General features: G+C 45.3%; 1 protein-coding gene across 1 annotated transcript in view; it reads right to left on the minus strand.

Moving 5' to 3' along the window:
- Positions 1 to 23,358, minus strand: part of LOC140395505 (ectonucleotide pyrophosphatase/phosphodiesterase family member 7-like) — a 40,841-nt gene extending 17,483 nt beyond the window's left edge. Inside the window, exons 1-4 of the mRNA XM_072483353.1 lie at positions 23,226 to 23,358; positions 11,342 to 11,606; positions 8,674 to 8,819; positions 6,176 to 6,805 (exon numbers count right to left, since the gene is read on the minus strand). Coding sequence (XP_072339454.1) covers positions 6,176 to 6,805; positions 8,674 to 8,819; positions 11,342 to 11,585 — 1,020 coding nt within the window. The 5' untranslated portion in view covers positions 11,586 to 11,606; positions 23,226 to 23,358. The remainder of the gene's footprint in view (positions 1 to 6,175; positions 6,806 to 8,673; positions 8,820 to 11,341; positions 11,607 to 23,225) is intronic.
- Between the last annotated feature and the right edge of the window lie 218 nt (positions 23,359 to 23,576).

The following is a 23,576-nucleotide window of genomic DNA, read 5'->3' on the forward strand; positions in this document are numbered from 1 at the left end:
TTTGTGTGGAGTTTGCACGTTCTCCTCGTATCAGCGTGGGTTTCTTCCAGGTGCTCTGGATTCCTCCCACAGTCCAAAGATGTGCAGCTTAGGTGGATTGGCCATACTAAATTGCCCCTTAGTGTCCGGGGATGTGCAGGTTAGTTTACGGGGATAAGGTGGGGTGATGGGTGAAGTAGACCCGGGCCGGGTGCTCTTTCTGAGGGTCAGTGCAGACTTGATGGGCCGAATGTCCTGCTTTGGCATTGTAGGGATTCTATGATTACACAAATAATGGTGTGCGGCAACTATCTCACAAATGATGGAGTTCAACCTCTGCAGCTGATTAATGACAACATAGAGATTCATATTCAGTTTTAAACTGAAATCATTTTATACCTAAATGGTGAGGGAACACAAGAACTTTAAAATTGTGGTTGCTGTGGAAGCAAGATAGTTATGATTTGCTGAATAGATACTCAATCAAGAATCTGACATCACTGAGTATGTGTCATTCTTTCATATATTTATGTTATTGTACCGTACTTGGCTCAGACCATGGTGATGATCGGGAGAAATCAGCTCACTCGTTCCACTGCAAATCTAGGCTTTGAGATGTACTTTCACAACTGTTCTAACGCTGAGCATTCGCACTCTTCCCTTCCCAAAGTGTCAGTGCTGGACAGATAACCAAGACTGGAATTAAATGCAATATTTGGGTCCCACCGGGACCCCCCGACCCGCCGGGTAGGGGAGAATCCCGGCCCAGGTCTTTACAGGTGTTACCAGAAGTTGGATTCAGATCCCCCTCCCATCACTAGTAAGATAAGCAAATGCAACCAGTTATAAGATCAGAAATGGGAGCAGAAGTAGAACACCTGACTCCTTGAGCCTTCTCCGCTAGTCATTCAGTACAATCATCACCTATTGTTCACCCCAGTTCCACTTTTCTGTCTGCTCTCCAAATCCTTGATTTCCTGAGAGACTGAAAATCGGTCTATATCTCAGCCTTAAAAATATGAATTAATGGCTTGTGCACAACCCTCTGGGTAGTAATTTTCACATCCCTTAAGAGTGAAGAAATCAGACAGAGAAGATTTAAAAAAAAAATCTATCTGCCTCCCTGGAACTCCCAAGAACTTTTTGCAACCCGAGTAATAACCACTCACTAGAATGCCAGGAATGAAGGAAAAAACCTCGGACTCCAACTGCAAACATAGCCAGTTAGAAGCTAAAAACAATTCCACACCTTGCAGCGAGAATGCTGAAACTCTAAATGTGCTCCAGCTAATCCAATGTGCTCCACAATATCAGTATTACTTCTTAAGAGCCTGCCCATATCTTCAAAATATTTCCCTCAACAACTGCTTTAACACTGTGGGAATTGTTTTCATGATTAGTTTCATTCATTTCCCAGACCATTTTCAATTCATCTTCGTACACGGTTTTGTATTTTGCTGCATTGTGTCCTCGTGGTGCAGTACTAAAACCCATGACCATACATGCATCAATATAGGCATTTGCATTCGTCAATGACTTTCTCTCAGGGGCTTTACATAAAACTTTGGCACTTTAAGAAATCTCTTTAAATGCTTCAATTTCGGGAATTGGTAGCATAGTGGTAAAGTCACTGGATCAGTAATCTAGAGGCCTTGACGAATGCAACAGAGACATTAGTTCAAATCCTACCATGACAACTGGAAGAATTTAAATTTAATTTATTAATATATCTGGAATAAAGTGCTAGTCTCATTTTTAATGATCATAAAACTACCAGATTGCTGCAAAAAAGCGACTCTGATTTACTCATGACCATCAGGAGAGGAAACCTGCCCTGCCTGGCCGACATGTGACTCCAGATTCATGGATGTGTGGTTGACTCTTAGCTACCTTCTGAAATGGCTTAGAAGACCACTCAGTTGCATCAAATTGCTGTACCTATACTACATGGACTGCTGTGGTTCGAGAACGAGGTTCACAAGCAGCTGCTTAGAGGCCAATAAGGCTGTGCAATAACTGATGCCAATGAAGTCCACATCGCAAGAATGAATAAAAAATAAATACAGCTCTTAAAACGGGGTTGCTTGCACAAAAACTTATGACCATTATCTTTTTGCGTTTGGGAAAAAGAACAATATGTCATTTTTGTGACCAAAACACCCTTCTAAAGTGGTGTAACTTGCATCAGCACATTGCTTGTTTGTAAATAAACGATGAAAGGTTTGCCAAATACTCTGTGGAGATAGTGTCCCTTTAATTGGGTGACAGAAAAAACCTCCGTGATGATAAACGGCACTGATATTTATTTATTGCTGGGCGAAAATACCAATTTCAGTAGTACTGCTGAATTACAGTTGCAGTAAATTATCAGCTGCAAGTTTTGTTTTATGTGTTCGGCAAAGACTGAGATAACTAAGCCCTCACTTATTTCTGCAGTGAAGGATTTTCAGGGGTAACAATCAGTCGCTTCTCAGCACAAGACAACAATTTAGCAGGTGAATTGACTTGAGTTGAGCTGTGTGTGTTTGAAGGAGCTGTTCTAATTACCGGGAATAGCTGGGCAGGAACCAAAGGAAGGACTGTATGTCCGGGTGTGCATGGACCGTGCAGACTTGATGGGCCGAATGGCCACCCGTCTGCACAGTAAATTCTAAGACAGGATGAGTCACTTACCACCAAACCTTTTCAGTCTATCTTTCACTTGACTGCAGGTAGAAAGTGGTCCTATTTAAGTGGGACATAAAATCCTATTAAGGGATCTAATTTGCCATCATATCTTGTTTGTTCCTCACTTAACTCAAGCCTTCAATTATGCATAGACATATGGAGTGTTTTTTTGATATAGATTACTGATCTTGTTGAAAAAAGACAGCAATTGATAAGGGGGACCAGTAGACATGGGTTTGAACACATCAGATTTTTCCCTCAATATAGCTGCCAACAACAAGAATCGGGTACCAGTTGTACTGAAGGGCCAAAAGGCCTCCTCCTGCTCCTATCTTCTATATATGTATCTATGTATGTAAATCCTGCATTTGGACTCCAGCCAGACATGAAGAGCAATACAATTAAGGTCAATTTTTCACAGGAAATATTAGTAGAATGTGCTCATACAACTCCCAAAACAATACTAAGATTGCCAGAACTACATGTAATAAAAACTGAACTTTATATGGTCAAGTGCTATAAACCAACAACCCCAAATATAAGCGAATGAGTTAGGTGCCACATGTATTAAAATTACCTCATGCATTAAACAAAACCAGACAACCATGATGTCCCTCCAATATATCAGTGGGTGTGTGCTTACTGTTGTTATTGAAATCAGCTGATCCTAAATGGTCCAGGATGAACTACGGATGTGTGCTGAGTGAGCCCATCAGTAATGAGTGGAGTTGTACAACTGGCCACCTGCTCAGACTGGGAGGAGGGGGAAACCATGTAGTCTTCGCATTCCTGCTCATGATCCAGCGATTTTCTACTGAAAAACATTGTCAAGGAGGGGAGGGTTGGGCTCAGGCTAACAATAACCTCCAATATCCCATTACACTGAAAACCATGGTCTGCATGTGTGGAATCTCTATTTGATTTATTAATTGTACAAATCACTGTCTTCTATAGAGGACAGAAACAAGAAGAAAATATGGAGGGGATAAAGCACACATTGTGTGTGGAGTTTGCACTTTCTCCCTGCGTCTGCGTGGGTTTCCTCCGGGCGGTCTGGTTTCCTCTCACAGTCCAAAGATGTGCAGGTTAGGTGGATTTGCCATGCTAAATTGCCCCTTAGTGTCCAAAAGGTTAGATGGGGTTACTGGGTTACAGAGATAAGGTGGATGCGTGGGCTTAAGTAAGGTGCTCCTTCCAAGGGCCAGTGCAGACTCGATGAGCCGAAGGCCTCCTTCTGCAATTAGGGATTCTATGATTCAGTGTCTGCTCATAAGGCCTCACTATATCAAGTGTCAGCTTTATACGTCACTGTTTACATTAGATTATGTTAGATGTACTTTGCACAAATTTAGTGTGGAATTTGGTATTAGAAAACTACTTATTCTGCCTAAATTGCTTTGGAATTGGCATTAATGAGTTTCCATTTGACCCTATTTTGGTTTAAAAAGGCTTGCAAAGTCGTCAAGTACAGAAGGTGGTCTTCATTTACAAAGGTTTTATAAAAATGAATTCTATTTTATCGATTGCTTGCACAAAATAACCTCCGCTTCCATGGTGGTTTTGACAAAAAAATTGACTCACTTTGTTTTCGATATGCCTCTGAGAGGCAATCACAAATCAGGAGACGGAATTTGAGCCAGAATGTGTTAAACAAACTTTTGAGGAAGTCTGTAACCAAAGAGAAAATGCTGGAAAATCTCAGCAGGTCTGGCAGCATCTGTGGGGGGAGAAAAGAGCTAACGTTTTGAGTCCAATGACTCTTTGTCAAAGCTATAAGACAGAGAAAGTGGGAAATATTTATACTGTGGAGTGAGAATGAAAGATGAGTCATAGCCACAGAAACCCAGGGAAGCGGGGTGCTAATAGCCACAGAAACCAAGGGAAAAGAGAGCTAATGGCAGTCCTCAGAGAGAACAAAAGGTGTGAAAGGCCAAACAGCAGAGAAACTAACATCAGAGGCTAAACTGTGACAGATGTAGATGTGGGAGGAGGGGAAGGGGGAAGCAAAGGAAAGAAAGGGTAAGGAAAGGTGGATAAGATGGGGGGGGGGGGGGGGTAAATATATATAAAGAAAGAAAAATGGTAAAAGACAGTTAAAATAAAATGGGATGAAAACATGGGAAGATGTTGAATTCGATGTTGAGACCGGAAGGCTGTAGCGTGCCTAACCGGAAGATGAGATGTTGTTCCTCCAGTTTGCATTGAGCTTCACTGGAACATTGCAGCAGGCCAAGGACAGACATGTGGGCATGGAGGCAGGGTCTTGTGTTAAAATGGCAAGCAACGGGAAGGTTAGGGTCCTGAATGCCCACAGACCGAAGGTGCTCAGCAAAGTGATCACCCAGTCTGTATTTGGTGTATCCTATATAGAGGAGACCACATTGGGAGCAGCGAATGCAATTGACCAGATTGGAAGAGGTGCAAGTGAAACGCTGCTTAACCTGGAATGAGTATTTTGGGCCTGGGATGTTAAACATCGAAGAGGTAAAGGGGAAGGTGTTACAGCTTCTGCGATTGCTTGGGAAGGTGCCATGGGTGATGGGAGAGCTGTTGGGTATGGTGGAGGAGTGGACTAGATTATCTCAGAGGGAACGGTCTCTATGGAATGCTGACAGAGGGAGTGAAGAGAATATGTGTTTGGTAGTGGCAGTGGCAAGAAAGAGGAAGGAACAAGTAAATGAACAAAGAGAGGGATTATCACACTACTTTATCTGATATACCTAGAAGTGTCATTTTTGAGACTAATCTGGTCACCAACTTGTTTTCATGTTTTATCAGTTGTTGCAATGCATCAAAGACATGGCTTGCCAGGATGTGTACTGCAGATAAATACTCCTGTGTTGTGTTGTGAATTCCAACCTGTTTTGCAGTTCCATTTCCTATGGCAGATACCCATTAAATCTATCAAATATCTTGTACCCTCCCAAACTGAAATAGTCCTTCTATTACCCCTACCACTGATTGGTGTGTCTGTAAACAATATATCTCAAAAACGAATGGATGGAGTTCAACAAAACTTGATACCTAAATAATGTACAGCCCAAGAAAGAACTAGTTTTTTTTGGCAAAAATGCAGATCTGGTTTCTAAACTTTTTTACAGGATCGGTTAACATTTATAGAAAGGATGAATTGACATTTTGAAAAAAAAAACAATAAAACTCCAAATAAAACAATCCAAGACAATTTTAAAAAATATCATGGGTTGCTTTATTTAGAATTTTGTTGTTTGTTTTAAAGTGTTGTGGATTGGCTCAGCTGCTGTATTGGAATTTGTCATGGTTGTCAACATCTGAGCAGAATTTTCAGAGCAGGTGGTTGGATGTGAATTGGGTTGATGCCTCCTCAGTAAGATGGAAGCTCTTAATAATTATTTTTCCAGCTTTGTACTTACAGAACATCAATCAGGCAAGGAGAAGCCTCGAGGAAGAACTGCATAAATGTAATAATATTAAGTTATCATCGTGTGGCGGAAGTATACGCTCTACTGAGTGCCCCCTTCATTTGGACTAGTTCTATTTATGAACTCACCCCATGAATAACATAGCCGAGATCACCATACATGATAATAGGGAGAATTCTTTCGCTGTTGGAATATCGAAGTCTTTTTGGAAAATCTTCCTTTTTAAAAACATTTAGATGAGGATGGGCTCCTTTTAGAGCCTGGTACACTTTTTCGATCCTTCCTTCTTTAGGTAGTAGCATGGCAGTGGGTCCATAATCAAGTAATTCAAAAGCATTGTCTTTGAACGAGAAATTGGCAAACCTCGACAGCACAATTTCATTCACTGCTGGCTCTTTCAGCACCGTAGTCATTCCATGATCAGAAGTGATGATAACATTGAGTTTGGATTTCAAGCCATACCTTTCAATATTATGCAGTAAATAACCAACTGTTCTGTCCACCTGGCGGACCATGTCTTTTCTCTGTATTGATTCGGGTCCATGTTTGTGGCCAGCTCCATCTGGTTCACCAAAGTAGAGCGAAACAAAATCGAGATCTTCCACAGCGAACCATCCCATTACCATGTCGATGTTTTCTTTCCAGGCTGTTTCATTGTTGTACCTGTAGTGTGGAGGTTCTACGACTTTCAGGAAAATATCCTCTCCATCATAGGTGGGTTTGGTCCCAGGGAAGTGAACAGAACCTGTTTTTAAACCCTTTAGAAATAGAAATAAATACAGGGATAAAATGTTCCATGAATAATGACTCATTTTATATCTCTACATTATTGCTATTTCTCAGAACATATTCATCTGCTGAACTTGCATTGCAAAGCTGAACTTGATTTATGTGTAGGAAGAATAGAAATGTGAAAAGAGTTTCATTGTTTTCGTTCGATGTTACCAGGGTTGTAACTTCATTGTGGTGTCAAAGTTGGTTTTCAAAATGCTCATAAGATCTTTTAGAATTTTCAATCATGCCTGACCTTCATTTAAATATTTGAGAGCAGGGGTAGGATTTCTGTTGGTGGGTCCTGAATCTGACATCGGGAGGAAATGCGGTTGGGAACCGACACACGGAGCACCAGGACCAGGAGGATGATTTTTGGGGAGGCAGCCAATTAATTGATCTTCTCTGGGACCCCTGACCAAGTAAGGATGGGGGGGGGGGGTGATCTCCTGAGGCTGGAGGGCTAATATAAGGCTTTCCAGCACTGACATCAGCAGCCCCATGGTCAGAGACGGGAGCTGAAAATATCGATAAGAGAAAGGCACCTCAAATTGGAGGCCGCCCTCCGAAGAGCTATTACTGGCTTTTAAGAAGAAAGAGATAGCTATCAAGCCCTCATTATGGAGGGGCCAACGTCTCCTCTGGATGACCAGCAGCCATATGCTCCAAGGCTATGCGGGGTGGGTGTTCATTAGGTGGAATGAACTCTACCCCCACCATTCTCCCCTACGACCCCCCCTCCCCTTCCCCTGGACCACCACCAGGAGGCTGCCTTCAATCATTGACCATATTTCGGCCTTAATGGGGAGGGTGGGGTTTGGGGGTCAGCATGGCAACCGGAAAGTTCCGGTTGGCACCTGCAGAGAGGCCTCTAAAGTCCCTCCAATTGGGCCTTTTGGCTACCTAGTGCTTCCGGGCATATAGGCTTCACCACCTCTGCTCCTGCCTCCATGAAGGTTGCTGGGAATTGGGACCATGACTGGAGACAAGCACACCGATAGGCCTAGAGAATATACAGGCCTATCTGTCTCCGGTCCCACTGCCACGACCGTGTGAAATGTCTGTCCATGGAACGCCCCCCCATTCCTCCAATCGCTCCCTAAACTTTACCACCTGGGAGAAGAGTTCTGCTCACCAATGATTCCTTTTAATTACATTCTCCTGGATCTGGCATTTGGTGCGTCAGTCAAGCAGCAGCCAGGCAATACAAACTGGGTCCCACACTGGAGCCTCTGGCCTTTCACTGCAGTATAAAAGCAGCCTTATTCATGGGGAGGAATTTAAAACATCGGCAGAAATGTCCACTTCCATTATGAAAACGTTTGCATATGTTAAGGTGGCATTTCCTTTCTACATATTCTACTTTTATATTTTTAAACATTCTCCACGTGAACAGAAATAAACCAGACATTTTAATTCTGCTGAGTCTATGCAATCTTCGTGAAAACAACTTGATGGCCATTACATAAGGGGCACCAAAGGAATCAATATGGTAGGTGGCTTATGTGCATTTGTTTGTTGCACAGGGAATATGCGCAACCCTCCATTTTGGTAACAGCTCCTACATAGGTCATCAGTGCATGTGCCTGAAACAAAGGTTGGGCCCCTTGCAAATGTTTTCAGACAACTGTTTGAAGCCTCGTTTGCCAAATTTGTTTGTAACTGCTTGGCGCAATTCTTAAATGGACAGCTGGCGATTGCTGTTAGAATGGTGTGTTTTAGGTCTTTGACAACTTGCCTTATTGTGCAGCTGGGAGACACAGGACCATATTCCATATTAAAGTCGCTGCCAACTATCATTTGTACCCCTCCGTTTCCGTAGATTTAGGTGAAATATTCTAATGTTCCAGTTTACCTGTCGCTGGGCAGTAATCCAGATGGGCAAACTTCCATCGTCCCAATACTCATTGACACTCTGTGTCTGGTAATATGGTTTCTTCAGTCCAGTTGTTGTATTGAACCACATGTTGTGGATCACGCCATGACTCTCTATGTATCTTCCTTGAGAGAAAATAGATGCTTAGTTTCTTATTTTGTAATTCTAAAGTGCCAATCAAGATTCTCCACTACTGATTTAATGTCATGAATATTACCTCTTCGGACCGCAGTACCGCTCTGATACTTACACAGTTATTAACAACATTTACCTTATTTATTTAATTGTAAACAGAAATACTTTATTCAAATTTTCCACAAAAGATCTTTGGGTAAAAGGTTATTATTTACTTGCACTATTTTTGCTGTTTCTGTTCAGGGAGAATTTTGTGAGGGCCACAAAGAATCCAGCACGAGTTTGTTGAGTGAACAAAAAGTAACTTTTATTTACAACAATATTTGCCCAGCACCAGTCGTTCACTACTGACTCTCTGGCCGGCTCTGAAACATTAATGGTCGCCCAGCCCCCTTATCAGGGGAGTGTGATGTTCTTTGTGGTTCTAATCCTAGGATGGTTGTCATAGTGCTCACAAAGACCACAACTAGCTTTGATATTGAACAAAGCTAAAGATTTATTTACACTACTTAATTGGATTCAACACATGGTCCTATGTAATAAACAGTTGATAATAAACGTACAATCTACACTCATCTACTACTAATCTCTACACTAATACAATAACTATGATCTGCTCTCACTCACACTATCTTTCCTACAGTTGTCTTCTAGCTTTCTCCTCAACCTCTCACCCACAAGGCTCAGCATCAATGCCTTATATAGTTCTGCATCTAGCTCCCTTTAGTGGTTGATTGAGACATAACATTAACCCTTACATTTATCATAAAGTCACAGGGAGCTCATATTTCCCAAGATCCAAGGGGTAACCAATTGTCCCTACCCAACAGGATCTGGGCAGGTTACAACAGAGAAACAATTTTTCCTGAATTGACATGTTGCTGAATATTGTAAAGAGAAATACGTGAGCAGTTACTTGTGTTACTCAATTATCCATTGAGGTTTACACTTTCAGCTGCTGCCCAGAAACAGTGTACTACCGCTACCTTCTGCTGCAGCTCCTGACTAGTACCACTTTGAGGAGATAGTTCTCAGTATGTGTGATTTAGCATATGATTGAAGAAAGAAATTTGCACAATGTATCAGATCCAACGTCACAGACTAGCAGCTTGACAGAGTTTAACACAGGGAGAATTGAGTTGCATTGGTACCTTATTAAGATTATGGGGAATTGTATTAAAAACCTATCCCTCTCAATTGCAATGCTGGTAAAGTTTGTGATGGTACTGTGATTTTTTTTTGATAGCTGGCAAGATGGTTTGAATTCCCTTATTCTGTGTCATAAATTTTCTGTTTCACTAACCAACAATTATAACTTCGCACACAACAATGTCCTGAAAACTGGAGAGCTGTTTAGTGTCAAAGAAAGGATTTTACAAAGAATCGCTAAAGAGAGGTTGCCAAAGGGATAAGTGGGAATCCGAATTTAATATATTAAAATAGATGACCAAAATTCATTTAAATTATACTGGTATTCTTTTGAGTGAACCTAATATTGGTTAGAGTATTATGTTATTTCTCTCCCCTTTTGTTGCTTAACCCATGCCTGACTTTGGAAGATACTGGCTTGAGGGAAGAAGAAACTATCTCTCTGCTTTTTACAGTGAAATTGTTAAAACTACCTTTTTTTGCTCACGGTTGCAAGGGAATTGACCGCTGCGCTATCAAAACCATGGGGAGCTTTTAGAAAGACAGCAGGAATGATAAGTACATAAAATTGATCCTAAGTAATTCTGAGGTTGGAATTATGGTTTACAAATATGCATTTTGATTGTTTACAATTGGTAACACAGATAATAAATTCATTACAATTGAGAATAATTTTAAATATGGGCAGTGGGGCTGGGGAGACAGTTACACTAAATAAGAGTTTATGTTATCCAAGTTGATTTTAAATGTTTATCTCCTATTTAAAATGAACAAAATTATCTGCATTATCATAGCTGTCAGCTCTTTGCTTGTTGTTGTGGTAATACAACTGACGTTGAAGAGGAGATCTTAAGAAAACCGTCTGTGATACTAAATGGTGACATAAGGAGAGTAAAGAATTGGATTGACAGATTTGATGTTGAGTAGATGAGTGCCCAATGGAGATCAGTATTGCTAATGAACAGTATACGTGGATGCCAAAATTACTATGGTTGCCCAGTGAGGAGATTGTGGTGTCAAAATATGTATTTAATCGTTGCTTGACTAGTCATATTGAGAGCTAATCCACAAATGTAAATCATTATTGGACAGGGAAACAGAATTGGATGTTACATTTTCGAATACGTAAACAGAAATGTTGTACTTGGAGTAATAACAACTGTTTAGAAGAAGCCACAGGAAATATCCAATAATATCTATAATTAAAATGTAATTATATGTAGTTAACACATTCATTTCACTAGTGGGCCCTTTTGCTGCTTAGCAATTAGATAATTTAATTACTGTTCACCAATCAATACAATCGTACAGCAAGTTATTTATTTAATAAGTATTGGAAGGAAACTGATTAAATATGACTTACCTGTTAGCAGGGTGAAATGAGATGGAGAAGTTATTGTAATAAAGGAGGGTGTAACATATTTTGCTTTTACACCTTCTTTGACTAGGTTTTGCAAATTTGGGGTTTCAACGTCTTGATCATAATCCCAACGAAATCCATCAAAAGAAATGAGCAGCAGCTTGTTATGACTCTTGTTATGACCTCTAAAGTGAGGGTGACTGTATGTCAACGATAGCAAAAGACTCAGGCATAGGATAGAATACATTCTCGTGGCTTCTTCCAGTTACTGCAGCAACCAGAAACAAAAAAAAAGACATGTTGATCTAACAGCAAGTCGGGCTTATATAGCTTTATCCTATCCCAAAGTAAATCTTTACAGTAGAAAAAGATTTCAAAACAAACTGACTTACAGGTTTCACTTTGGTCCAGCTCTACTAGGAGATACAGCTCTGTAATCTATGCTGCATGATAGTTATCTGTGTAGGGACGTCTGATATCTTATCATTTCATGACAGGAAAAGTATTTACCAAGTAGTAAAGGACAGAGCTGCTTGAGCAGGTTTGCAAACCATTTTGTAATATTCTTAGAACCGGCCTTAAATATTTACAAAAGCCGAGTTGGATAGGTTCAGAACAAACTAGAATTTGAGCATTTCATAGGAATCTATCACTCCTCACCAGGTGCAATTTGCTTTAGGTATGTTCTCATTCTCAATGATTTAGAAATGAGCCAGTTCGGATATGTATGCACCAGATGAGTTTTGATGCATCAGATGCATCAGTTCATATGTACGACTGATTGATTTTTTAAATGTTACTATATAAATTAATAAGGCAGGAAATATTCAGGAACTGCTCAGGTGGGAGTAATATTTGCCCAATTGTATATTCACTTTAGAATAAAAGGAATTCTCCGCATTGCAGTAGGAGAGGTTCACAGAGCATTTCACTCCTAGCTTGCTATTGTTGCTGATTTTCTCCTTGGTTCAATTGCTCTGTTTTATTACCTTTGCTCTCGAGTCGCCAGGTATCTTTATACCGCCACGAGGTTCAAGTTCGAGTAATGATCAATAACCCAATACACCGATTAGTAACATTAAAATCAAAGCACATTTATTATACACAATAATCGCTATTCATGCACAAATTCTACGTTGAAGCTACTTCTACAACTAACAGGCCTATACTTAACTTCGGACTGGCCCACCTGGTCAGGGGAACAAATGGCCTTTCGTTCGGGTTCTGAGTCTGCGGGATTCAAAGTTGGTACGGATTGGTAGCTAGGAGCACCTATCTCGTAGCGAGCGTTGAATTAAGACTTACTTCTGTCAGGAGTCACTGCACCGGTCACGGTCAATGTTGGTTTGTGTTGCTGGGTGACCCGGGCAGGACGCAGAGGTGAAGAGAGTGATTTGAACTTGGGGTTCAATTCTTATAGTCCTCAGGGGCTTCCCGCCTTTCGGGGCAGACTCTGTACCTGGTCCCAAGTGATTGGACTTTATCCCAATCGCTTGGTTCGATTTTCTCCAATACTGGAGCGGTTCCCTGATCGATGGGCGGTCTTGAGGTGCTCGTTCACCTCCTTTGTGTTGGCTCCTGCTGGTGCCGAGGAGTCTGGCTTTGCTTTGTGTGTCCAAAATGTTACTTATTGTTCCCGGGGATTGCTCATCAGTATGCAGATGGCTGCTACTTTGTTATGCTGATGGTCGCTGGTATCGATGTTAAGACCATAAGACCATAAGACATAGGAGCGGAAGTAAGGCCATTCGGCCCATCGAGTCCACTCCACCATTCAATCATGGCTGATTTCAACTCCATTTATCCGCTCTCTCTCCATAGCCCTTAATTCCTCGAGAAATCAAGAATTTATCAACTTCTGTCTTAAAGACACTCAAAGTCCCGGCCTCCACCGCCCTCTATGGCAATGAATTCCACAGATGTTGTCTGGCCTTTGCAGAGGTAAATACACTGCAAACCTGCAGCTGCTGGTTTCTGTCTATGTTGGCTGACTTTCCCATCAGCCTTTGCTGTTCGCCATTTTAAATCGGGAGTTGGCCAATTTAGGTAGCTACACTATAGACAAGGAATAACATAAAATCAGTATCGAAAATATCATTCTCATCTTTCCTTTTCAATTTACTTTTGGAATCTTCCCCGAATATATAGAGGCAACCTTGGAAAGTAAATGCATGTTATTACAAAAATGGATGACTAAGCAACAGTACCAAGGAGCATATACATCGGAAAGTCTATCTGTCCTACCATACATTTCCTTTTTAAAAAAAGATTATTTTATTCCAAACTTATGTAAAAGGTTACAAAACATAAACAATTTGGGGAGCAAAGTCCCCAATACACAACTATACAGTTTGTACAAATTTGTCCCTTTTACACCTGGTCTATCGTGACGAACAGCTCCTCAAACACAGCCACGAACATCTCCCACCTTGCCTCGAAGCCCTCCGCTGAATCCCTTAATTCGTACTTGACCTTTTCCAGCCGAAGAAAGTCATGCAAATCCCCCAGCCAAACCACCACTGCCGCTCCAACAGAATTCTTTGCCCGGCTATCAGAGAGGTGAAGGCCACAACGTCGGCCTTCCTCCCCTCCATCAGTTCCGGCTTCTCTGATATCCCGAATACCGCCACCAAAGGGTCTGGGTCCATCTCCTCCCCCACTTGTTAGCGCTGTGGAAAATCCGGCCCAGAATCTCTCCAACTTTTTCGCAACCCCAGAAAATATGTGCGTGATTCACTGGTCTCTGCCCACACTTCTCACACTCGTCCGCCACTCCCTGGAAAAACCCACTCATTCTTGCCCGAGTCATATGTACCCTGTGTACCACCTTGAACTGCATCAGGTTCAACCACGCGCACGAGGAAGTCGCATTTACCCTTCGTAGCGCCTCACTCCATACTCCCTAGTTATCTCCTCTCGCAGCTCCACCTCCCACTTCTCCTTAATTTTCACTACCTGCTCACCTCCCTGCTCTTCCAGCCACCCATATATATCGCCGATCTTGCACTCCCCTTCCACATCTGGAAGAGCAGTCGCTCCAATAGGGAGTACCTCGGCAACCTGAGGAACTCTTTCCAAACTTCCACGTGGAGTCCCTTACCTGCAGGTACCTAAACTTGCTTCCTCTCAGGAACTCTACCCTCTCCTTCAGTTCCTCTATACTGGCAAACCCTTCTTCCAGATACAGATCCTTCACCTTAACCAGCCCCACTGCTCTCCACTTCCTATACATACCATCTATCTCCCTCCCCGCTGTTGTGTTGGGTGTTCTGGTTCACAAACAAGCCAACAATGCTGGAAGTGGTGTAACGCTATTTTATTAACTGTTCAACTATGCTAACATACTGTAAACGTGGGTATAAGCAATACCAGCTTAACTGTGGACCCTGTCCTATCACTAGCTATGGTGAGGCACTCAGCACATGGTGAATGTCTGTGATGCAGCCACCCTCCGGAAGATGGATTCGGACGTTGTCACCTGGCGCCAGGAAGATCAGTCGCTCGAGCGTCATGCGCCGCGATCGTCTCGAATATTATAGAACCTTGAGCCATCGTCAGTCATGTGGCGCATCCACACGTTGTAGCAGGGGGTCAGCCGCAGTCTCACGGCGAATGTGGGTTAGGCGTTCATCCGTGGCCGGCAGATTGGCGGCCGTGAAGGCCACATGGGCATCGACTTGGCAAATGAACCCCTCTGGGTCGGACGGAGTGGTGACTGCCCTGGACAGAGCGCCGGCTATGATCAGGTCCTTACCCGGTGTGTACACAAGCTGGAAATCGTATCTCCGGAGCTTGAGCAGAATGCATTGTAGGCGAGGGGTCATGTCATTGAGGTCTTTTTGGATGATGCCGACCAGCGGGCGATGTTCGGTCTCCACAGTGAACTGGGGAAGGCCATACACGTAGTCATGGAACTTGTCGACAGCGGTCAACAGGCCAAGGCACTCCTTCTCGATTTGCGCATAGCGCTGCTCTGTGGGGGTCATGGCCCGTGACGCATAGGCAACAGGGGACCATGGTGAGGCGTCATCTCGTTGCAGGAGCACCACCCCTATGCCACATAGAACATAGAACATAGAACATTACAGCGCAGTACAGGTCCTTCGGCTCTCGATGTTGCGCCGACCTGTGAAACCACTCTAAAGCCCATCTACACTATTCCCTTATCGTCCATATGTCTATCCAATGACCATTTGAATGCCCTTAGTGTTGGCGAGTCCACTACTGTTGCAGAAAGGGCATTCCACGCCCTTACTACTCTCTGAGTAAAGAACCTACCTCTGACATCTGTCCTATATCTATCTCCCCTCAATTTAAAGCTATGTCCCCTCGTGCTAGACATCACCATCCGAGGAAAAAGGCTCTCACTGTCCACCCTATCCAATCCTCTGATCATCTTGTATGCCTCAATTAAGTCACCTCTTAACCTTCTTCTCTCTAACGAAAACAGCCTCAAGTCCCTCAGCCTTTCCTCATAAGATCTTCCCTCCATACCAGGCAACATCCTGGTAAATCTCCTCTGCACCCTTTCCAATGCTTCCACATCCTTCCTATAATGCGGCGACCAGAATTGCACGCAATACTCCAAATGCGGCCGCACCAGAGTTTTGTACAGCTGCAACATGACCTCATGGTTCTGAAACTCAATCCCTCTACCAATAAAAGCTAACACACCGTACGCCTTCTTAACAACCCTCTGAACCTGAGTGGCAACTTTCAGGGATCTATGTACATGGACACCGAGATCTCTCTGCTCATCCACACTGCCAAGAATCTTACCATTAGCCCAGTACTCTGTCTTCCTGTTATTCCTTCCAAAATGAATCACCTCACACTTTCCTGCATTAAACTCCATTTGCCACCTCTCAGCCCAGCGCTGCAGCTTATCGATGTCCCTCTGTAACTTGTAACATCCTTCCGCACTGTCCACAACTCCACCGACTTTAGTGTCATCTGCAAATTTACTCCCCCATCCTTCTACGCCCTCCTCCAGGTCATTTATAAAAATGACAAACAGCAGTGGCCCCAAAACAGATCCTTGTGGTACACCACTAGTAACTGGACTCCAGTCTGAACATTTCCCATCAACCACCACCCTTTGTCTTCTTCCAGCTAGCCAATTTCTGATCCAAGCTGCTAAATCACCCTGAATCCCATGCCTCTGTATTTTCTGCAGTAGCCTACCGTGGGGAACCTTATCAAACGCTTTACTGAAATCCATATACACCACATCAACTGCTTTACCCTCATCCACCTGTTTGGTCACCTTCTCAAAGAACTCAACAAGGTTTTGTGAGGCATGATCTACCCTTCACAAAACCGTGTTGACTATCTCTAATCAAATTATTCCTTTCCAGATGATTATACATTCTATTTCTTATAAACCTTTCCAAGATTTTGCCCACAACAGAAGTAAGGCTCACTGGTCTATAGTTACCGGGGTTGTCTCTACTGCCCTTCTTGAACAAGGGGACAACATTTGCTACCCTCCAGCCTTCTGGCACTATTCCTGTAGACAAAGATGATTTGAAGATCAAAGCCAAAGGCTCAGCAAACTCCTCCCCAGCTTCCCAGAGAATCCTAGGATAAATCCCATCCGGCCCAGGGGACTTAGCTATTTTCACACTTTCCAGAATTGCTAACACCCCCTCCTTATGAACCTCAAGCCCTTCTAGTCTAGTAGCCTGAATCTCAGTATTCTCCTCGACAACATTGTATTTTTCCTGTGTGAATACTGACGAAAAATATTCATTTAGCACCTTTCCTATCTCCTCGGACTCCAAGCACAACTTCCCACTACTGTCCTTGACTGGCCCTACTCTTACCCTAGTCATTCTTTTATTCCTGACATATCTATAGAAAGCCTACCTGCCAAAGACTTCTCATGTTCCCTCCTGGCTCTTCTTAGCTCTCTCTTTAGGTCCTTCCTAGCTAACTTGTAACTCTCGAGCGACCTAACTGAACCTTCATGTCTCATCTTTACATAAGCCTCCTTCTTCCTCTTGACAAGTGTTTCAACTGCTTTAGTAAACCACGGTTCCCTTGCTCGACCACTTCCTCCCTGCCTGACAGGTACATACTTATCAAGGACACGCAGTAGCTGTTCCTTGAACAAGCTCCACATTTCTATTGTGCCCATCCCCTGCAGTTTTCCTCTCCATCCGATGCACCCTAAGTCTTGCCTCATCGCATCATAATTGCCTTTCCCCCAGATATAACTCTTGCCCTGCGGTATATACCTATCCCTTTCCATCACTAAAGTAAACTTAATCGAATTGTGGTCGCTATCACCAAAGTGCTCACCTAGTTCCAAATCTAACACCTGTCCTGGTTCATTACCCAGTACCAAATCCAATGTGGCCTCGCCTCTCTTTGGCCTATCTACATACTGTGTCAGGAAACCCTCCTGCACACATTGGACAAAAACAGACCCATCTAAAGTACTCAAACTATAGCGTTTCCAGTCAATATTTGGAAAGTTAAAGTCCCCCATAACAACTACCCTGTTGCTTTCGCTCCTATCCAGAATCATCTTTGCAATCCTTTCCTCTACATCTCTGAAACTTTTCAGAGGCCTATAGAAAACCCCTAACAGGGTGACCTCTCCTTTCCTGTTTCTAACCTCAGCCCATACTACCTCAGTAGGCGAATTCTCACCAAACGTCCTTTCTGTCACCTTAATACCGTCCTTGACTAACAATGCCACCCCTCTCCCTCTTTTACCACCTTCCCTGAGCTTACTGAAATATCTAAGCCCCGGCACCTGCAACAACCATTCCTGTCCCTGCTCTATCCATGTCTCCGAAATGGCCACAACATCGAAGTCCCAGATACCAACCCATGCCGCAAGTTCACCCACCTTATTCCGGATGCTCCTGGCATTGAAGAAGACACACTTTAAACCACCTTCTTGCCTGCCGGTACACTCCTGCAACTTTGAAACCTTACTCATGACCTCACTACTCTCAACCTCCTGTATACTGGTGCTACAATTCAGGTTCCCAAGCCCATGCTGAACTAGTTTAAACCCTCCCGAAGAGCATTAGCAAATTTCCCCCCCAGGATATTGGTACCTCTCTGGTCCAGGTGTAGACCATCCCATTTGTAGAGGTCTCACCGACCCCAGAATGAGCCCCAATTATCCAGAAATCTAAAACCCTCCCTCCTGCACCATCCCTCTCTCTCCCTATTCCTCGTCTCGCTATCACGTGGCACGGGTAACAACCCAGAGATAATAACTATGTTTGTCCTAGATTGGCTAGCGTTCGTTGATATTTTCGTCTCCCTTGCAGGATCGAAAAACGGCAATACCGGGGCAGTGGTCAGCTTGACCTTGAGCTCCTCCCATTCACGTTGGTGGGCGGGAAGCCACTGGAAGTCTGTTGTCTTCCTGACTAGGTTGCGGAGAGCCGTGGTCTAGGAAGCGAGGTTAGGGATGAACTTTCCTAGGAAGTTGACCATTCCTAAGAACCGGAGCACCGCCTTCTTATCCGCCGGCTTCTGCATGGCCGTGATGGCTGCCACCTTGTCCGCATCCGGCCGCACACCCAACCGGGAGATGTGGTCTGCTAAAAACGAGTTCGATCTGGCCAAAAGAACATTTGGCTCTGTTGAGGCACAGGTCTTGGTCCCGTATTCGCTTAAAAACGAGTTGGAGGCGACTGATATGCTCCTGCGGGGTGGTGGACCAGATGATGATGTCGTCCACATAGACGCGCACACCCTCGATGCCCTCCATCATCAGCTCCATGATGCGGTGGAACACTTCAGATGCTGATATGATTCCAAATGGCATTCTATTATCGCAGTACATTCCAAATGGGGTGTTGAAAGTACACAGCTTTCTGCTGGACTTGTCCAATTGAATCTGCCAGAATCCCTTTGATGCATCCAGCTTGGTGACTATGTTGGCTCGAGTCATCTCCCACGTGATCTCCTCACGCTTGGGGATAGGGTAATGCTCCCGCATGATGTTACGATTTAAATCCTTCGGGTCGATACAGATCCGGAGCTCGCCGGAAGGCTTCTTCACGCACACCATGGAACTGACCCAGTCGGTTGGTTCCGTCACTGTGGAAAGCTCTCCTTGGTCCTGGAGGTCCTGCAGCTGCTGCTTGAGGCGGCCCTTGAGGGGTGCTGGGACTCTGCGAGGTACATGAGCCACAGGCGTGGCATCCTGTTTGAGCAGGATTTTGTATGTGTAGGGAAGCATGCCCATGCCTTCGAAGACATCTCGGTGTTGAGTGATGATGGCACTTAGTTGCACCCTGAAGTCCGCATCTTGGAAGTCAGACGTGTCCTCTGGAGAGAGGGAATGTACGCGCTGCACGAGGTTGAGGAGCTTGCACGCCTGTGCGCCTAGCAGGGAGTCCTTTGAGGAGCCACGATCTCGAAGGGTAGGGTGACTTTTCATGAGTTGTGCGTCACCTCGAGTTGGCATGACCCGGTAGCGGGGATGACGTTACCATTATAGTCGACCAGTTGGCAATTGAATGGAAGAATTGTTGGTTTGACTCCCAGGGTTTGAAATGCTGACCATGCGAGGAGATTGGCGGAAACACCAGTGTCCAGACGGAATCTGGGGCGCGATTCTCCGACCCCCCACCGGGTCGGAGAATCGCTGGGGGTTGGCGTGAATCCCGCCTCCGCTGTGTCCCGAATTCTCTGCCACCAGAGATTCGGCGGGGGCGGGAATCGCGCCGCTCCGGTCGGCGGGGGCAGGAATCGTGCCGCGCCGGTCGGCGGGCCAACCCCCGGCGATTCTCCGGCCCGCGATGGGCTGAAGTCCCGCCGATGTCAACCCTTTCCCGCCGGCGTGGAATAAACCACCTTTTGAACAGCGGGTCAAGGCGGCGCAGGCGGGCTCCGGGTCCTGGGGGGGCGCGGGGCGACCTGGCCCCGGGGGTGCCCCCACGGTGGCCTGTCCCACTATCGGGGCCCACCGATCCGCGGGTGGGTCTGTGCTGTGATGGCACTCTTTTTCCTCCGCCTTCGCCATGGTCTTCCCTATGGCGGAGGCGGAAGAGACCCCCTCCCCTGCGCATGCGCGGGGTGACATCAGCAGCCGCTGACGGTCCCGCGCATGCGTCGCCTGACGAAGACCTTTCCCGCCAGCCGGCAGAGTGGAAACCGCTCCGGTGCGGTCCTAACCCCTCAAGGTGAGGGCTTGGCCCCTAAAGGTGCTTTCTCCTTCTTTGGTATTAATGCAATCGTTGCCTGCGCAATCATCTCCGGCAGCTCCTCCTTCTCCAATGCCTCATTAAACGCCCCGAAAAGATGTGGTGCCAGGTCCATCGCGAACTCCTCATAGAATTCCGCCGGGTAACCACCGGACGCCAGGGCCTTCTCTGACTTCATACCCTTAATACTGTCCAATACCTCTCTCAGCCCCAAAGGCTCCTCTAGCACCTGCCTCTTCTCTTCCTCCAACTCCTCCAGTTCGTCTAAAAACCGTCCCATGTCCCCCTCTTCACTCTTCGGGTCTGCCCTATACAGCTCCTTATAATAATCTCTAAACGCCCCGTTTATCTTCTCTGGCTCCGACACCACATTCCCTGCCCCAGTCCGTAACTTCACTATTTCCGTGGACACGGTCTGCCTTCGTAGCTGATGCGCTAACATTCGACTCGCCTCCTACCCGTATTTGTACTGCACCCCCCTTGCCTAATGCAGCTGTCCTACCGCCTTCCCCGTCATCAGCCTGTCGAATTGCCCCTGTAATTTTTTCCTCCTTGCCAATCCCTCCGTGGTGGGCGCATGATCCGAGATTACTATTCTCCCGTACTCTGCCTGCCTTCACCCCAACGAAAACCTCCCGGCTCACCACAAAATAGTCGATTCTTGAATACACCCTATAAACATGTGAGAAAAAGGAATACTCCCTTTCCCCTGGGTTCTTGAAGTGCGACGGGTCCACCATACCCATCTTTTCCATAAACCTGCCCAGTTCCTTTGCCATTTGTATCCTATCCATTGACCTGCGGCTCGATCCATCTACCCACGGCTCTAGGACACAATTAAAATCACCTCCAATAATCAACTGGCGCATGGCCAAGTCAGGGATTTCTGCCAGCAACCTCCTCATAAAGCCTACATCATCCCAATTCGGTGCAAACACATTTACCAGTACTATTGGCGTCCCCTCTAATACTCCCCTCACCATCACATAACTCCCACCTGGGTCCATCACTTCCTTCGCACTCATAAACCCTGTTTTCTTGCTCATCAAAATGGCCACTGCGTCTTTGAATCAAACCCTGAGTGAAAAACCTGTCCCACCCATCCCTTTCTTAACCTAACCTTACAACCGCCCCCTTACAAACATTTCAACCCTGCTACCCTTTGTCAACCCAGCAGAAAAAATAAGAAAAACCCCTCCACATCGGAGTAAAAGGAAAAAAGACCTTCCCTCTACCTGTATTCTCCATTATTCCAGAGTGCCAGCATCTCCATCTCCCAAAATTATTCAGTTCTCCCCCAGTTTATTCTCTTTGATAAAGTCATTGGCCACTTCTGGGGTCTCAAAATAATATTCCCGGCCTTCATAAGTCACTCATCGTTTCACCGGGTAGAGCACACCAAATCTGATCTGCCATCGATATAACACTACCTTGGCCCTGTTGAACCCCGCACGCCGTTTCAGCCCCAATGTCCTGGTATATTCAGACCTTGTTTCCCTCCCATTGGCAGTTCCGTTTCTCCCTGGCCCACTACAAGATCTTCTCTTTCTCCACAAACTTGTGGAGTCTCACGATCACTTCCTGCGGCGGCTCCCCAGCTCTTGGCTTCTGCCTCAGAGACCTGTGCTCTCTGTCCACCTCAGGGGCCTTGTCCAGCACCTCCTCCACCACCAGCCCCGCCAGCATCCTCAAAACGTACCTCGTGGCGCTCGCACCTTCCAATCCTTCAGGCAGGTCAACTATTTGCATAACCTGCCTCCTTGACCTGTTTTCCTGCTCCTTCACCTTTGCTCTCAACGTCTTGCAAAGGTCTCCTAAGAGCCCCACGTCTACCCCCAGTGCCATCACGCTATCACTGTGTTCAGAGATCACCCACTCGATGATTCGGATCTGCGACTCCTGAGCCTCCAGACATTGTTCCACCCTCTCCATCGAGCCCTACAGGGGTGCCACAGCTCCTTCGATGGCCTTCGATCGATCCTCCTGTATCTTCCTCTGCTGGTTGAACTCTTCCTTGATGAAGGTCATCAACTGTTCCATCTGGGGCTTTCCAACTTGCTCTGACTCTCCCCCTCCACCATCTTTCCACAAGTTGCTGCGCCACAGATCTCTTCCAACTCCTTGACCAGATCCTTCACCTTCTGCTGGCTTTGGTAACCAGGAGACAATTACCTGGGGGAGGGGAGGGGGGGGGGCCCTTGGGGGAGGGGAGGGGGGGCCCCTTCCCCCCTGACCTCCAGTCAGGGAGGGGAGGGGGGGGTCTTCCCCCCTGACCTCCAGTCACACTTTTCCATCTAAACTACGCCTGATTTTGGGTGGAAAGAGCTCTTTAAGCAGGAGCTGCCCTGTGTGCGCCTACTCACATCATGGCCACCAAAGGAAGTTATCCTACCATCTACTGACTCCTCTTCACCCTGACTCCCCAGGTCCTGATGTCCTGACTCCTGAGTCCTGATTCCTTTTTTCTATGATGCTGGGAACCTCGAACCTTCACCAACAAGATCTCAATCAGTCGTCTCTTCTAAAAGCAGTTATTTCTCAGGACTGAGCTGAGACACTGAAATCATCAACAAAATAAATACTTCACACAGGAGTAGGCACCAGTCTTCCACTCTCTGATACCTTAATGTTTCTGTGCTCCATGTTTCTCCATTTTCCCTCTCCCCACCCACCATCCAGCCCCACTGCCATCCCTGCGTGTCAATCACCTGGCCCTTGGTCTGCTCACACTCCCAGCCCAGCTCACTATTCCGTCCTTGTCTTTCACCCCTTTACCAACTGGTTCTGTTTCTGATCACTCCTCGGGTTCGCTGTGGTGAGAGAATCCTTTCTGGTCGATGACCTCTCATCGGAATGGAAAGCTGTTAATAATTAACAGCTGTTATGTAAATGCGGTGCCGGGGAAAAGCAGGACAGGAAAATAACCAAACAAAGAAATCAAGAAATCTGTGATAGGGAGATGGCAAGAGCGGTTAAGTAATCAAATGGATGATGTGAAATGATAAAAGGAGATGATAACAGGACAAGTATAAAAAGAATAGATAAGGTGTAATTGGAAG

This window comes from Scyliorhinus torazame, chromosome 18 (genome assembly GCF_047496885.1).
Source record: "Scyliorhinus torazame isolate Kashiwa2021f chromosome 18, sScyTor2.1, whole genome shotgun sequence".
Classification (NCBI taxonomy): domain Eukaryota; kingdom Metazoa; phylum Chordata; class Chondrichthyes; order Carcharhiniformes; family Scyliorhinidae; genus Scyliorhinus; species Scyliorhinus torazame.